This window comes from Propithecus coquereli, unplaced genomic scaffold, assembly GCF_000956105.1.
Source record: "Propithecus coquereli isolate 6110/MARCELLA unplaced genomic scaffold, Pcoq_1.0 Scaffold125, whole genome shotgun sequence".
In the NCBI taxonomy this organism is placed as follows: domain Eukaryota; kingdom Metazoa; phylum Chordata; class Mammalia; order Primates; family Indriidae; genus Propithecus; species Propithecus coquereli.
The window spans coordinates 7169130-7183592 of record NW_012136636.1 but is presented as its reverse complement, the minus strand read 5'-3'; the positions used below and the strand labels follow the sequence as shown (position 1 = coordinate 7183592).

Below are 14463 nucleotides of genomic sequence, written 5' to 3'. Positions count from 1 at the left end.
AAAAGCAGTGCTATCCACATATGTGGCATGATCAGCTACTTAAACATTAAATTTAATAATTTGGCATTTAGAATATGATTTCCCTCTCCCCAACACCAGCAATGATAGAGAGTTATTCCCCTTACAATTTGTCGTGAGGGCATTCGTGAGCAATGTTTTCTGGTGTTATGCTGTTTGAGCCAGAGAAGCTGTGTGTGGAAAAAGGCGAGCTGCTTGTTTGGGGAATGTTACACCTGGTGTGTCATTTAAAGTCTGTGTGTGTGTTCATGTGTTTGTGCATATGTGATTGTCCCCTTCAGAACTAGTAATGGATAAGCTCATTCTAAAGTTCATGTGGAGCAGCAAAAAAAGCAAGAATAGGAAAAGTGTGTAAAGATATATTGAGGAGGGACTATTACCAGATATTAAAACATTTAAAAAGCTATAGAAAATTTTTGTTGTGTGTGTATGTGCGTGTGTATATATATGCATATGTATTCCACAGTTTATTATGGAATGACCTATGATAGATCGTATATATTATTCACAAAGGTACAGTTGCACAAACATTGACATAGGTGCCCCCGTGGACACACCATCACCCCCAGAGTGTCCTTTGCCCCTCCGGCATTCCTCCCTGCCACCCCCCCCCCCCCCGTTCCCAGCATGCACTGATCTGCTTCTGTCTCTCAAAAGGCTATAGAAATTAAACATTGCTGTGCAGAGCAGAAATAAACAGATAATGGAACACACTAGAAAGTCCAGAAATAGACCCAATGATTAATGAGAATGTGTTTTATCATAAAAAAATGACATTTTAAGTCAATGGGGAAAACGATGGATTATTCAGTAAAAAATGTTGGCAATTGGTTAGACTAATCCGGGGAAAAAATAAGACAAAGTTGGATAAATGCCTCACAGCCAAATTCAGGGCAAGTCAAAGATTGAAATATAAAAGGAATTGAAACACAGAATTACTAGAAGAAACCCCAGAGCACTTTTTAATAGCTTCATTTTGGGGCTTTCCCCAAACAGACTTTTCTAAGTTTGTTTCCAAACCCAGAAGCCGTTTATGGGAAAAGATTCAGAAATATAAAAGATTGCTAAACGTGAAAGGAAAGTCTCTACGTGCTATGAAATAATCATAAAGGTGAAAAACTGTGGGAAAAATTGGGATCATATCAGAGATAAAAGGTTAATTTCTTTAATATAAAAATACTTTTTACAAATCAACAAGAAAAAGACCTACCACTCAATAGAAGAATGGGCCTGGGTAACTAATTACAGAGCATTTAATACAAAGCGTTCCTGCATACATGAGACAATGTTCAAATTTACTCAAAAAGAAAGGGTAAAAATGAAAATTATAACAAAAAAGCATTTGCTAGCTGTTGCATTGACAGAGTCTGAAAGTTTGCCAACACCGAGCTGGTGAGGGTAGAGGGAAGCAGACACCCTCAGGTGTTCTGATCAGGTGTAAATTGGTAGAACTTTGGTGGAAGGCAATTGGGCGATGGCCTGCTGGGTCTCTGTGCACACACCCTTTGGCCAGCAGGTTCCTGTCCAGGGGAATAGCTAGAAGCGCACTTGGACCGGTGTGAAGTGATGTGTGCACAGTTGTGTTTATAATAGCAGAGGTGGGAACGCACATCGGAGCAGGACTGGTTAAGTAGCTGCAGGGAATTTTTGTTTTATATAGTCTTTTTCTTCTCCTTTTTTTTTTTTTTTGCACAGCTTTATTGTAGAATTGACCTACAATAGATTGCATATGTTACTCACAAAGGTACAGTTTGACAAATGTGTATACAGCACAGACAGATCTCTGGTGGCTGTGTGTTAGGAAAAGAAGCCAGGAGGGCAGGGCAGAGTGGGCAGTGAGCCACATTTGGGGATTCCAAGCAAAGGACACAAAAGATATAACCATGTTCATGCTCATGAGATAACTGGTCACAGTATCTTCCGTCTGGGAAGGAAGCTGAGTCTGGGCACCCTTTATGTCACTTGAATTCCTCTGGGAATAAATTACCTGCAGAGTGTAGTGCCTCAGGGGCATAATACCTGAATAGGTAATTTATTCCCAGGGGAAGTAATTACCTTTAATTAAAATTAAAGGTAAAGCAGCTTCCTGATCTTTTAGTCCAAAATTCCTTAGTATTTGAACCTTCTGAAGTGGCAAGAGACACCAGTTTTGGGCTTTTTTGTTTGGTCTTTTGGTCCTCTAGGTAGGATATAAATTAACCGATCTGTTTTTTATAAGGTCTGTTTTGCCACAAAGCTATGCCCCAAGAAAGGGATTGGAGTACCACCTATATGCTAGGTGCTGTATATTCTCTCTCCTTGATGGTGATGTTAAATACTGTGTATTTCTTTTACAAGGTTGTCTTACCCATATGCACACTGAATCTACATAGCCTTCTAAGGGATAATTAGGTGGGATTGTCTCTATGTTGCAAAGATACCGAAGGCTGATGCAAAGATACCGAAGGCTGAGAGGTTTCGATTATTGATTGTGCAAAACCACAAAGCTCAAAAGACACGTGGCAGCGGCACTTAGTTCACCAGATTTCTTCCTTCAGTGCACATTCATCGGTTGAGGTTTCTAGGGTGACCGCCGTGTTAGAGCCCTGGGCTGGGGGAATGTGGGCCTCAGGGTGATGTGGTTGGAACCTGACCCCACATGTGGCATTTTGCGTAAGACAGTGTCTTTATATTCCAGAGCAGAAATTCCTCCACCCATCAAATGGGGGAGCTATTTTCCAGGGCTACAGGTGGAGTGGGTCCGAGGAGAGTCTAGCACACAGCAGGAGTGCTGTGAATGCCAGCTGAATTGGGGTGGCTCGTGGATCGCTTATGCAAGATCAACAGTTACGAAGCCTGGCTCAGTTTCAGAGCTTTATGGTGTCTGTGCATCTGTTTGTGGAGTGCTTTCTGGTGAAAAGTCATAAATCACACGAGTGGGCCTCATTTTGTGTCCAGGCTCTTCTGAGGACCTTGCGGGGGCTGCAGATATGTGCCCTGATGCACCGAACTCAGAGCCAGGTGCACGGCCCTGGTGGTCTGACCTGTCCCCAGAGTGGGGCCTGAGGGACTTCATACTGCCCTTAGAGTCCCATTCTTAGTGTGTTAAATTACTTTCAACATATTTCTTGAGTGATTTCCTCTTTAATGTATTTTTGGCTGTTCTTTTCCTCCTGAGGGTTAAGGGCTAAGATAGGAACTGACTTTACTTGTCATTATGTAGACTAGATTGATTTTGCCCTTGTCTTAGAAAAGTGGATGGTTTTGGTGTGTTTTGGCTTGTTTTTTATTATATAATGGAAATTGTGACATTATTTATTCCTTTTCTCTCTAATCAGAAAAGAAGGTCAGTAAGCCTTTTAGACTAGCTGAGGTTTTGGTGTAAGTTTGATGCCTAATGTTAAAGTCACCGTCGTGAGTCAGCAAGGCCCAGTGGAGGCTGAGCCACGGCAGGGCCGCACGGCCACCCGCCCTACGGGTCAGCCAGAGTAAGCGTGCCACGGGTTGGGCCAGTGGGCTTTCTCGCTGCTCTGTGTTTCTGTGTGAATGCTCCAGACTTACTACTGTGCTCATCTGATCCTTCTGCAGATGAACATATCACCCGCTTCTCTCGCCAGTCGTTATGAGGAAGATTTTAAGCAAGACATGGCAGCCTTGAAGGTAAACCACGTGGCTGAGTCTTCTTGCCGGAGGATGATGGGCCACAGGAGCTGGCTGGCCCAGGGCTGCAGATGGGACGAGCTCATGGCTCTGCTTTCTTCCAGGTGCTTCCGCCCACAGTGTATCTGAGGGTAACTGAAAATATTCCTCAGATCATCTCTTTCATTGAAGGAATAATTGGTCATGGACACGCCTACTCAACGGCAAAAGGTAGGGTTTATGTCATTAAACTGACCATCGGGTAATACCAATTGGGACTTGGAGAAACTGGGCACATATTTATGAGTTGTTGGAATGCACCGAACATTTTACTGTCTGTCTTGATGTAATTCCTACAGCAGAAACGTTGTGGGGTTTCTATGGTCTCCTGTGTCTCTGCAAAGCTGTTGAATCGGTTCTTTCTAAACACAGTTTCCAATCCCAGGAGGCGGTGACCATCTGGACAGCTGGTCTTGGTAGCACTTGTGGAGGCTAGGTGGCAGCTGCACAGCTGCTCATTGTAGTGTTCTTCTGTCTTCGTTTAGAAATTTTCTTAACACAAAGCTGGAAGTAAACCCAGACTCTCCAGAACGCCCCTCCCCCCCCCTCCCTCCTTGTAGAAGGCCTGCGGGTCGTCATCTCTGTGGCTGTTCTGTCTTCTCGGGCCATGGAGGGTGGCCTGCTGACCACATTCTGAGTCCTCTGAGTGCAGCTCTGGATAAGAGGAGCCCCGGCATCAGCGCCAGGCCCGAGGTGGTGAATAATTCCCAACAGTGTCCCACGTCCTCTCCATGCTAAATGTACTCAGCTATCCCCTGATTTCTGTCATGGCCGATGCCCGCGTCCCCACATCATAATCTACTCAAGGGTGTTTCTTGAGAGCGCGTGTGTCAGTCAGTCTCTTTATCTCCCAGTCTGCTCACTTTTCTCCTCCTCACAGACTCGTTCAAGACACCAGCAGGGTCAGCTGTTGCACAGAACATCAGGGTTTGCATGGTCAGTTCCTGCTGGTGGTGCTGTTGGCTTGCAGGATGCTTATATCTGGTGGTCCTGGGTAAGGCTGGTGTCCTGGAATTTTGCAGTTCTGTGATCTCCTTGAATTCTGCTGGACCTGCCCCTTCTCACTTTTTTTCCCTAAATCCAAGTCCTCCCATCCTGCACACCCTCACTACAGAATGATCTCTCACGGGAAGTCCTCTTTCCCCAGCCATGGCTGGAAGTGAACTGTCTTTCTCAGCCTTGGTACCTGTACTGTACCCTCCGGTAGCCAGTTCCCTGCTGCTGTAGTTTGCTGTTCAATGTGTGCACATTTTGTCCCCATCTAGATTGTAAATTCTCAGACCCTAAGAACCTTTTGCTTTACTGAGTAGCCCATCAGATTGTCCTGTCCGGGGCTGCAGATGTGCTGTGTTGAAATGCTTGTTGCAAAGTCAATAACAAAGTATAAAGCACGACATGGACACCGTTCACAGGACTCTCGGCACTTCCCTTCCGGGGTCTGACCTGGGAGCACTCGGGACCTATGCATGTGGGAGTACTGTGGCTTTTTATTTGTGCTAACTTGGTCTATTCAGATTTTGTTTCCAAGAAAAACTTTTTTTAAAGAACTTAGGGGATTGGACTGGAGCTTGTGCCAGAAAACACAGGAATTATTTTTCTGCTGTTGTGTAACTTGAAATAAGACATGTAAGCCTGGGCTTCTGTTTTAGAAATAAACTGGTGGATATTCCTGAGGTGCTTAGGATTCGCATCCTCACATGCTTTGGGAGCGAATGCTGCTTATTTTATTGTTTTATTACTATGTTTCATTGTAAATTTTTCATGATTGCATAAGTATCGGTAATTCAGAACACACTTAGGTTCACTCAGACCCCAGTGGTTTGAGCTTTGTGACTGTTCCACAAGGGCTTGGCTATAATTTGATCTTTGGCCTATTGATGGAAGACAATTTGTTCAGCAAATTGATAACAGAAACAAAGGAATGGGAAAATTTTCCTTTTCTCTATTTGAGGGAGCAGTTTCTCTCTTCTTTGGGAGCGTTTTTAAAGCACTGTCTGCACTCTGACTGCATGGACAGCAGCTCTCCAGGGCCCGCGTGTCTCCTCTGCCGTCCGTGGCTCCATCCCCAGCACCTGGCTCCAGCTCAGCGTCAAGTCTGAACGACCAGGGAGGACACCGGGGCGCTGGCACCGGGGCACCTGGAAGCCACTCTGCCCCTTCCTCCTACCAGGGACTGCTGTGCCGAGGTGCCTGTTCTGTCCCCACACACCGGGGACGTGGTCCGGGTCCTTGGTGCTGCCGTGTTTACCAGTTGAGAAGTTTCTTGATCTTGGCAAGACGAGTGTCACCAGTAAGGATAGTACAGATACGAATTAGTGACTATATTAGTAAAAAGAACATGAAGATTCAAAATTAAAAATTCGTAAAGGTTAAGGATTACACCCACACTTGGGCCCTAACACCGAGACCACATGTTGTTAACTGTGGTTGGTGGGTGCAGATCTGATACTGGGGGTGGCATATTCATGACTGACTGGCACCATCTCCTTCCTGGGGAGAAATGTGCTGTGTGCAGCCACGGCCAGCCTGGGGGTGTGGGTTAGTGCTCTCTTCTTGGTGGAGCTCCCCACTCCGCGCATTTCCTTCTCAGCTCTGCTTCCGTATACTTCATAGTTGGACGTGGCAGGGGTCAACCCTGGCTCTGCAGGGGTCTCTGGCAAAGGTTATTTTTGACCCTTGGTCTGAGACTGTGGACGTCTCAGCAAAGGGACAGCCTCCTAGGCACTTCCAGCATGCAGAGGGTGTTTTTAACTTAAGTAAAAACGTAGTCTTAGGAGATCTGAATAAAGAAATAGTGTCTTTGTTAGTTGGTTTGTAACTTAAAGCCTTTATTCAGCTGAATGAAGGCCAATGATTACTTTTCTCTGTTAAAAAAGTTTGTCTCAACATGTTACAGAGAACTTTATGTCTGTGTTTTCACTTTCACACACATACACACACGACGTGTCCAAATGCATGCTTTTATACTATGGTATTGTTTCTAATTCTGGCTAAAAAGATGTTAAGCTGAGGCCGGGTGTGGTGGCTCATGCCTGTAATCCTAGCACTCTGGGAAGCCAAGGCGGGATTGCTTGAGGTCAGAAGTTCGAGACCAGCCTCAGCAAGAGGGAGACTCCTGTCTCTACTAAAAATAGAAATAAATTAGCTAGGCAATTAAAAAAAATAGAAAAAATTAGCCAGATATGATGGTGCATGCCTGTAGTCCCAGCTACTCAGGAGGCTGAGGTTGGAGGATCCCTTGAGCACAGGAGTTTGAGGTTGCTGTGAGCTATGATGACACGACGGCACTCTAGCCCGGGCAGCAGAGCTAGACTCTGCCTCAAAAAAAAAAAAAAAGAGAGAGATACTAAGCTGGGAATGGTGTCATGCGCCTATAGTCCTAGCTGCTCTGGAGTCTGGGGTAGGAGGATGGCTTGAGCCCAGGAATTCAAATCTGTAATGTCTTATGATCTCACCTGTGAATAGTCACTGCACTCCAGCCTGGGCAACACAGCAAGACCTCATCTCTAAAAAAGTATCAATACATATGTGTGTGTGTGTGTGTGCGTGTGTGTGTATGTGTGTGTATATATGTATTAAAAGGGGCCAAAAGAAGGCCAAATGTCATTTTCTGTATTTAAATACTAATTACTTATTAGATGTTAAGCTTGTATAGGTGCTGATATTTTACACTGAGAAATGATGGATTCATAATTACCTTTATGAAACAGGCAATGTCTACTTCGATCTGAAGTCTAGAGGAGACCAATATGGCAAACTAGTTGGTGTGGCCCCGGATCCAGTCGGAGAGCCAGGTGGGTTGACCAGGCCCAGCCCCTGTGGGCCCCAAACCTCTGCCTTACATCTCTGTTCTCGGGAGGTAAGGTCTCGAGCGTGGACCCCCACTTGCTCAGACACAGTGATGGTGACTGTAGGCTGATCACAGCCATGTTTTAAATTTAATTTGGTTTCTTTGAATCGATTAAACTTGTGCAGCATAAAGTTCCAACAGCAAGCAGAGCCTCTTCCTGCCCCTCCTCCACGGCACCCAGCTCCTCTCCCCGAGGCCATGCTGGTCACTGTTCTCCCGTCCTTCTCAGGGTTTTCTGTGCATATAAAAATGTGCACACACCTGGTGTCCTGTTTTAACACTCTTCTCTGTCTTGCTGTGAACATGTGTCAAATTCCCAACCTATTTGAATCTATTCTGTGTGCTCTATTCTTTTCCAGTAAGTTGTTAGGTCAAAATCATCTTTATGGAGAAGAAATAATAAGTGGAATATATAGAACTAAATTAAAGATAATTGTAAAAGGTTACTGTTTAAGGGAACCAAACAAGAATAACAAGCAAAAACCCCAAAGATAAGCTGTTCAAGTTATTTCTGTCTTTAGTCACTATCTTCCTGTCCCATAAACTACGCCATTTCAATCTAATCATTAATAGCATTGTTGGACTCCTGCTACTTTTACCCAGCCAATAGTTAGTATCCTGCTCTCCTCTGCACAAGGGCCAGAACCAAAAATCCTGGCTCGTCCGTGACAGGAGATTTGGTTACAAGCAGGCGTAGGTTGCATCTTAGGAAGTAGAGGATTTGTTTTTGAGAGTCATAGGTTTTTGCATCAGCAACAGTCATTGTTTTTTTTTCAATTTTAATAGATTGTATATTTTAGAGTCATTTTAGGTTCACAGCAGAACTGAGAGTAAGATACAAAGAGTTCTCATATACCTCCTACCCCAGCCTCCCCCACTGTCTCCATCCCCCCCACAGTGGCCCATTTCTACATTCGTTATCGACACGTCACTGTCACCCAAAGACCACAGCTCACAGGAGGGTGTACTCTCGGTGTTGTGCATGCTGTGGGTTTGGATGAATGTATGATGACATGTGTCCACCATGGCAGTGTCACACAGGGCAGTGTCTGCACTGAGAGTCCCACACCCCAGCCCCGGAAACCATTGATCTTTTTACTGTCTCTGTAGTTTTGCCTTTTCAAGAAAGCATATAGTTGGAATCATACAGTATGTACCTTTTCAGACTGGCTTCTTTCACTTAATAATGTGCATTCGAGCTTCCTCCATATCTTTCCACGGCTTGATAACTCATTTCTTTTTCACGCTGAATACCATTCCATTGTCTGGATTTACAACAGTTTATCCATTCACCTACGGGGGCATCTTGGTTGCTTCTGCGTTTTGGCAGTTGCGAATAAAGCTGCTATAAACATCCGTGTGCCAGTTTTTGTGTGGACATAAGTTTTCAGCTCCTTTGGGTAAATACCAAGAAGTGAGATTGCTGGATCATATGGTAAGAATATGTTTAGTTTTGTAAGAAACTGCCAAACCATCTCCCAACGATGCCGCACCATTTTGAGTTCCTATTGCAGTTCTCAGTGCATTCCCGTTCGTTGCTCCACATCCTCACAGCAATACTTTTTAAAATTAAAATTGTTTTCTTAAAGGAAAGCAACATATTTATATTATATATAACGGTTCAAAATTAGGAAATATTATGCGAAACAAGGGTAATAAAACCACTCATTCTTATATACAGTAAAAATATTTTAATGCCTTGGTGTTTATCATTTCAGAATAGTAGTGCGTGGTTTTTTAGTTTTTAAATTGTTATAATATCACAATAATAGAAAACAACATAAAAATTGCCCAGCTCACTGAATTTTGGCAGGTGGAGACCCTGTGGTCACCCCCCAGTGGAAGAAGACGACATGGCAGTGGATTGTAGTTCTTGGGGACCCACGTCCCACTCCCTGGCCGCCAGCCCTCCTGCCCCCTCCCGGAGCCACCCTAACTGTGATGGCGGTCACCTTCTCACCTTCTGAGTGGTTTTATTACCCAAGCATGTGTCCCTGAACACCACGCTAGCCTTAGCTGTTCTATATTTTTGTATATCATGGATGTTTTTAGTCTGCGTGTTCCTCTTTCACACTTTTCCCCTTGCAGTTCATTTGAAGCAGCGTCATGTGTCTCCTGGAATTTCCTCAGTTGGGGGTCTGCTGATTCTGTTCTTGTGCTGGTGTGTGACGTTTCCTCTGACCTGTGTTTTTTGCAAATTGGTAGTTTAACCTAGAGGCTTAATCTAGTTCTGGATTTCTGGAGAAGGCTACTTTATAGATGGTGCGTTCTGTCTGTTCTGTGTTGGCAGCCCTCGCTGTGCTAGGCTTACAGCTTTAGTGGCAAAAGAGGTTGCACGGTGATGTTATTTCCCTTCCATCACTTTGTTTATTTGCCGAAATACTTTTATGCAGACAGATTGTTACTTGGTTTCTCAGTGGTACAGTTTGTGTAGGAAAGGCAGGATATATAAATGCACAGGTCTTTGTCTTTACTTACCAATGATCAAAATAAAGAGTTGGTTTACGTATCATTCTCTGAGGGTGACCAGTTAGTTTTTTTTAATCATTAGGAACTCACAGACTTAAACATATATGTTGTGCTTTAACTCTTCACCATTGTCATCCTTATTGGTCCTCAAATTGTACCTTCCCCTGCCAGTGGGAGCTGCTGTTGGTTGACTCCCAAGTCCTTTAACCTCACCCTGTTGTAGCTGGTAATTCTGTTGCTTCCTGTTTGCTATGGCAAGACATTCCATCGAGTGTCTTCGAATAAGCCTTTTCTCCTGGAAGCTCTGTTTTTCTTTAGTGGGAAATGGTGTTTCCAGAACATGGTGTGAGCGTGAGGTTACTCATCACTATGACCTGTCGTTGTTTGCAGGCCTTTTCAGTAGGCTGAGGTAATAAACAAATGTATCCGCATATAAAATACGATGCTGCATCAGGTCATACTGGTAGTCAGATTCAAGACCTCTTCTGTTTGGCATCCAGATCTCCCTTTTCCCCGAGTGGCAGATCCCAGGTGCGGCAGGGCCCAGTGGCTGTTGCTGCTTTGTCCACCAGCCGGGTCCAGCAGCCCTGCCTGTGAGGGCCGGACCCAGTTAGGAGGTTCCTTCCTCCCCTTTCCAGAGCGGGTTCCCCAGGTCCACCTGTCGGCACTTCTGGCCATGCTGCCTCCTGCCCTGTCCACTCTCTGCCCTCCCACCGTCTCCGGGTCAGCTTCTTGGCTGTTTGTTTTTGAAGCAATTTCTGAGGGAAGAATCCTTCCTTGAGAACAATATCCCCTGAATTTTTGCCTGTTAATGACATTGTGTGCCTTTTTATATGAAAGTCAGTTTGGCTGGAAATAAAATCCTTGGCTACATTTTCTGTCCTTAAGTCTCTTAAATATATGACTCCATTTTCTTCTAACGTAATGTGGTGTCATTAAAATGTGAAGGTTCTCTAATTTTCCGTGCATTATGCTCAAGTTGTTCTATTCGCTTGGGTGCCCAGAGGACTTTTTCTTTAAAGTCTAGTCATTTTGCTAGTAGCAAAACCATGGCATGTCCAGTCTGACCAAAAAAAAGTATCAGTGTCTGCACCAAAAAAGTTCAACGTCTTTAAATTCATCACAGTTTGATAAGGTAGGTACCTGCATCAGTACCCATAGGTGAGAAGGCTGGTAGGGGGCATTGTGCACGTGGGCTCTGCCTGTTCCGGTCAGACAGGATAGCAGGTTTTGAACACAGGTCGCCTGGCCGGGGCAGGCAGCTTCCCCTCGATGGTGGCAGCCACTCTCGCTCAGAGTCTCTGCCTGGTCACCAGCGTGTCACCTGATATCACATACCTATCTCCTTCACCTTTCTTCCCTTTCGTGGGGATTTGTCTCTATTGAAACAATTCAAAGACAGTTTTCACAGACAACCCCAAAAGTCCTTACAGCAAGACTGTCAAAGCCAGGGCTATGCTACACGTCCATGCTCTGACCCAGGACACAGGACAGGGAGCTGTGCTCCCCACAGGGAGACGTGGAAAACAAGGTGTGTTTTAGGGAATGGCGATTTTATTTTACAACCCTGTTCATGTTGCGGTGCGTTTCTTCTCACACCAAACCATCCCACATGGCCTCCGTCCAGGCCACCCCTCCCCTGGGACGGCAGCTGCCTTCCTGTCCGTTTACCTGCTGAATCCCAGCCCCTTCCTCCTGACCTCACCCCGCACCATCCTCTGCAGAGCGGGCTCACATCCTCCCTCAGGGTCACATGTGCCCTTCGTTACTGTCTGAGCTGTGTGGACCTGTGTGTTGCTCACTGGCCTGTACACAGTGCCCAGCATGTCGATGTGGGTCTCGGGGAGGGGCCAAGCTGACCTCACATGCTCTTTTCCTCACTGCGTGGACTGTTCATAAGTAGGGACAGCCAGCCTGGTGATAGCTGTGGGGCTCAGAGCTGAATACCAGCGTAGCACTTAATCTAGTACCAAGTTTGTCTGCAGGACTTACTAGAATGGGCGGGACACCCTTGAAAGATCAGGTGTGATGTGTCCTGAGAGCCCGACAGGGTCCTCAGTTCTCTTCATTCGGGAATGTAAAGAGAGCCTGATAATGACTCATTGCACAACCTTGAACACATTGTTTGATCTTCCTCTCCCCAGTTTCCTTTCTATGAATGTGATTGATGCTCTGTGGTAGTTTCCTCTTCACTCTATTTGATTCTTACCTTTTTGGAAAAAGTTACCCTGAAACTCAGTTACTGACAAGCCAACAGTAGAAAGAAGAAGGAAGGTGGGGACACTCAGCCCATCCACCCCCAGAAACGGTGTCGCTCTGTGTTGCAGTCCCGACTGGTCCGTTCAGCTGGTGCCTCGTGCTCTGGCACCTCTGGGATGGAAGTGTTTGCTAGTCCTTCAGTCCGCTGTGTGGGGAAAGAGAAAGGTAGATGGATGAGGAGTGTGAGGTCACCTGTGGGAAGGAACAGGCTCTTTGGGATGTGCGGTGGCCTTTGTGGGTGTGGCCTTTGTGGTCCCCTCCTGCTGACAAGCCATTTGTCATTAGCAGGTGATTCTGACAAGCGTCACGCCAGTGATTTCGCGCTGTGGAAGGCAGCCAAACCCAAGGAGGTTTTCTGGGCCTCTCCGTGGGGGCCTGGAAGACCTGGCTGGCACATCGAGTGCTCCGCCATGGCAAGGTAAGGTTCCCATGCCGTCACATGTTTCGTGTTGATGTTCAGGCCCACGCGGTGCCTGGTTTGAGCAGCATAGGGTGTGGACAGGAGCAGGTGGAGCCTGGCACTGGTGCCTGCGGGTAGGTTGTCTAGGAAGAGACTCCTCGAGCATGACTCACTGTAGAAGGGAGACACAGCCAAACCCAGGATGCAATTAGTTTTCCCAACATCAGACATCAGCACTTCCTCTTTGTAGTAGAAAAGGCTGTATTTTATTAGGTCATTAAATATGACATGTCCAATTTCGAATCAAAAGTGTAGTTTATTACATCTCAAACAGGAAGCAGTACAATTAATCAAAGTATACACCTAAACTGTTGACACAGTTTTGCCATCTTGACAGTAGCTCGTTTATGCCAGCAGCGAAGAAACCTGGAGAGCAAGTGGCAATGAAATCACAAAAGGCGTTTTCCACAGCTTGTTAAGAATTGAATATTTAACTTGCAAGAAGTGATCCAAAGCCTGGGAGCAGTGCAAGGTCTGGTGAATACGGTGGATGACAGAGAGTTTCCAAGTCCAACCTCTGTAGTTTGAGCGGCATTGTTTGCATAACGTGGTGGAGCGTAGTGTTGCAAGAGGATTGGCCTGTCTCTATTGACCAATCTCAGCTACTTAATCGCAAGCATCCTCATCATTTCATCCAGTTGGTTGCAGTAGACATCACTGTGATCCATTGACAAGGTTTCATGAAGGTGTAGTGGATAATACCAGCACTGGACCACCAAACAGACACCATTAGCTTTTTCTGGTGAATATTCGGGTTTAGATTGTGTTTCAGCACTTCATCTTTTTCCAGCCATTGTGCCAAACGTTTGCAATTGTCAAAAAGAATCCATTTTTCATCACACGTAACAATATGGCATAGCAATGGGTCGCTTTTATGTCGTGACAGCAAAGAAAGGCAAGCTTCAAGACGATTTCTCTTCTGACGCTCATTTAATTCACGGAGAACCCATCTATCCAGCTTCTTTGCCTTGTCAGTTTGTTTCAAATGGTCCAATATTGTTGGAATGGTAATGTCAGACCTTGCTGCTAATTCACACATAGATTGAGATGGATTCGCTTCCACTATAGTTTTCAGCTCATCATTATCCATCTTGGTCTCAGGTCGCCCACGCGGCTCATTTTCAAGATAAAAATCACCAGAATAGAACTTCTCAAACCATCAGCAGACTGTGCATTCATTAGCCACATCTTTCCTAAACACTTTGTTGATATTTTGAACTGTCTGCACTGCATTGGTTCCATAATGGAACTCATATTTGAAATAACATGAATTTTTGACTTATCCGTGGTTTCACAAAAATTGCTCTAAAAAAAAATTTGAAAGATAATCACAAGCCAAACCATGCATTTGAAAGAATGAGGATGTACCTTCAAAATAAAAATAAAACAAGGAGTGTCAGAGTGAAATGTCAGAGATATCAACTGTCAAACTTAGTACTTAAGGAAATCAGACATTTCATACTTACAAACGATTTCCTTTCACATGCTGGCAGCATCCTGGTACCTTAATCCCTGTCTGTGGCCGGTCCAGGGCGCAGGGCCCAGGAGGAGAGTGCCGTGAGCCCCTTGCCGGGTGCTGTGATCACTTGCTCATGTCTAATCACAGATCTATTTTTGACCCTGGGGCCCCCCCAGTGACCTTGAGTTGCCCTCTGTCAGTGAAGCTTCTCTTCGCACCATCCACCTGTGACCACTGTCACCTGACCCTGCCTCGGCCCCCCCAGATGCT

The 14463-nt window shown here is 45.4% G+C and overlaps 1 protein-coding gene across 3 annotated transcripts in view; it reads left to right on the top strand.

Annotated features, from left to right (window-relative positions):
- Positions 1 to 14463, top strand: part of CARS2 (cysteinyl-tRNA synthetase 2, mitochondrial (putative)) — a 59473-nt gene that overhangs the window by 16642 nt on the left and 28368 nt on the right. For 2 of the 3 annotated variants that reach the window (XM_012637943.1, XM_012637942.1), the window contains exons 4-7: positions 3586 to 3657; positions 3762 to 3867; positions 7407 to 7490; positions 12563 to 12692. In XM_012637943.1, the coding sequence (XP_012493397.1) occupies positions 3586 to 3657; positions 3762 to 3867; positions 7407 to 7490; positions 12563 to 12692 (392 nt within the window). Of the gene's footprint in view, positions 1 to 3583; positions 3658 to 3761; positions 3868 to 7406; positions 7491 to 12562; positions 12693 to 14463 lie in introns of those variants that run through there. The other variant, XM_012637944.1, reaches the window with a different exon arrangement.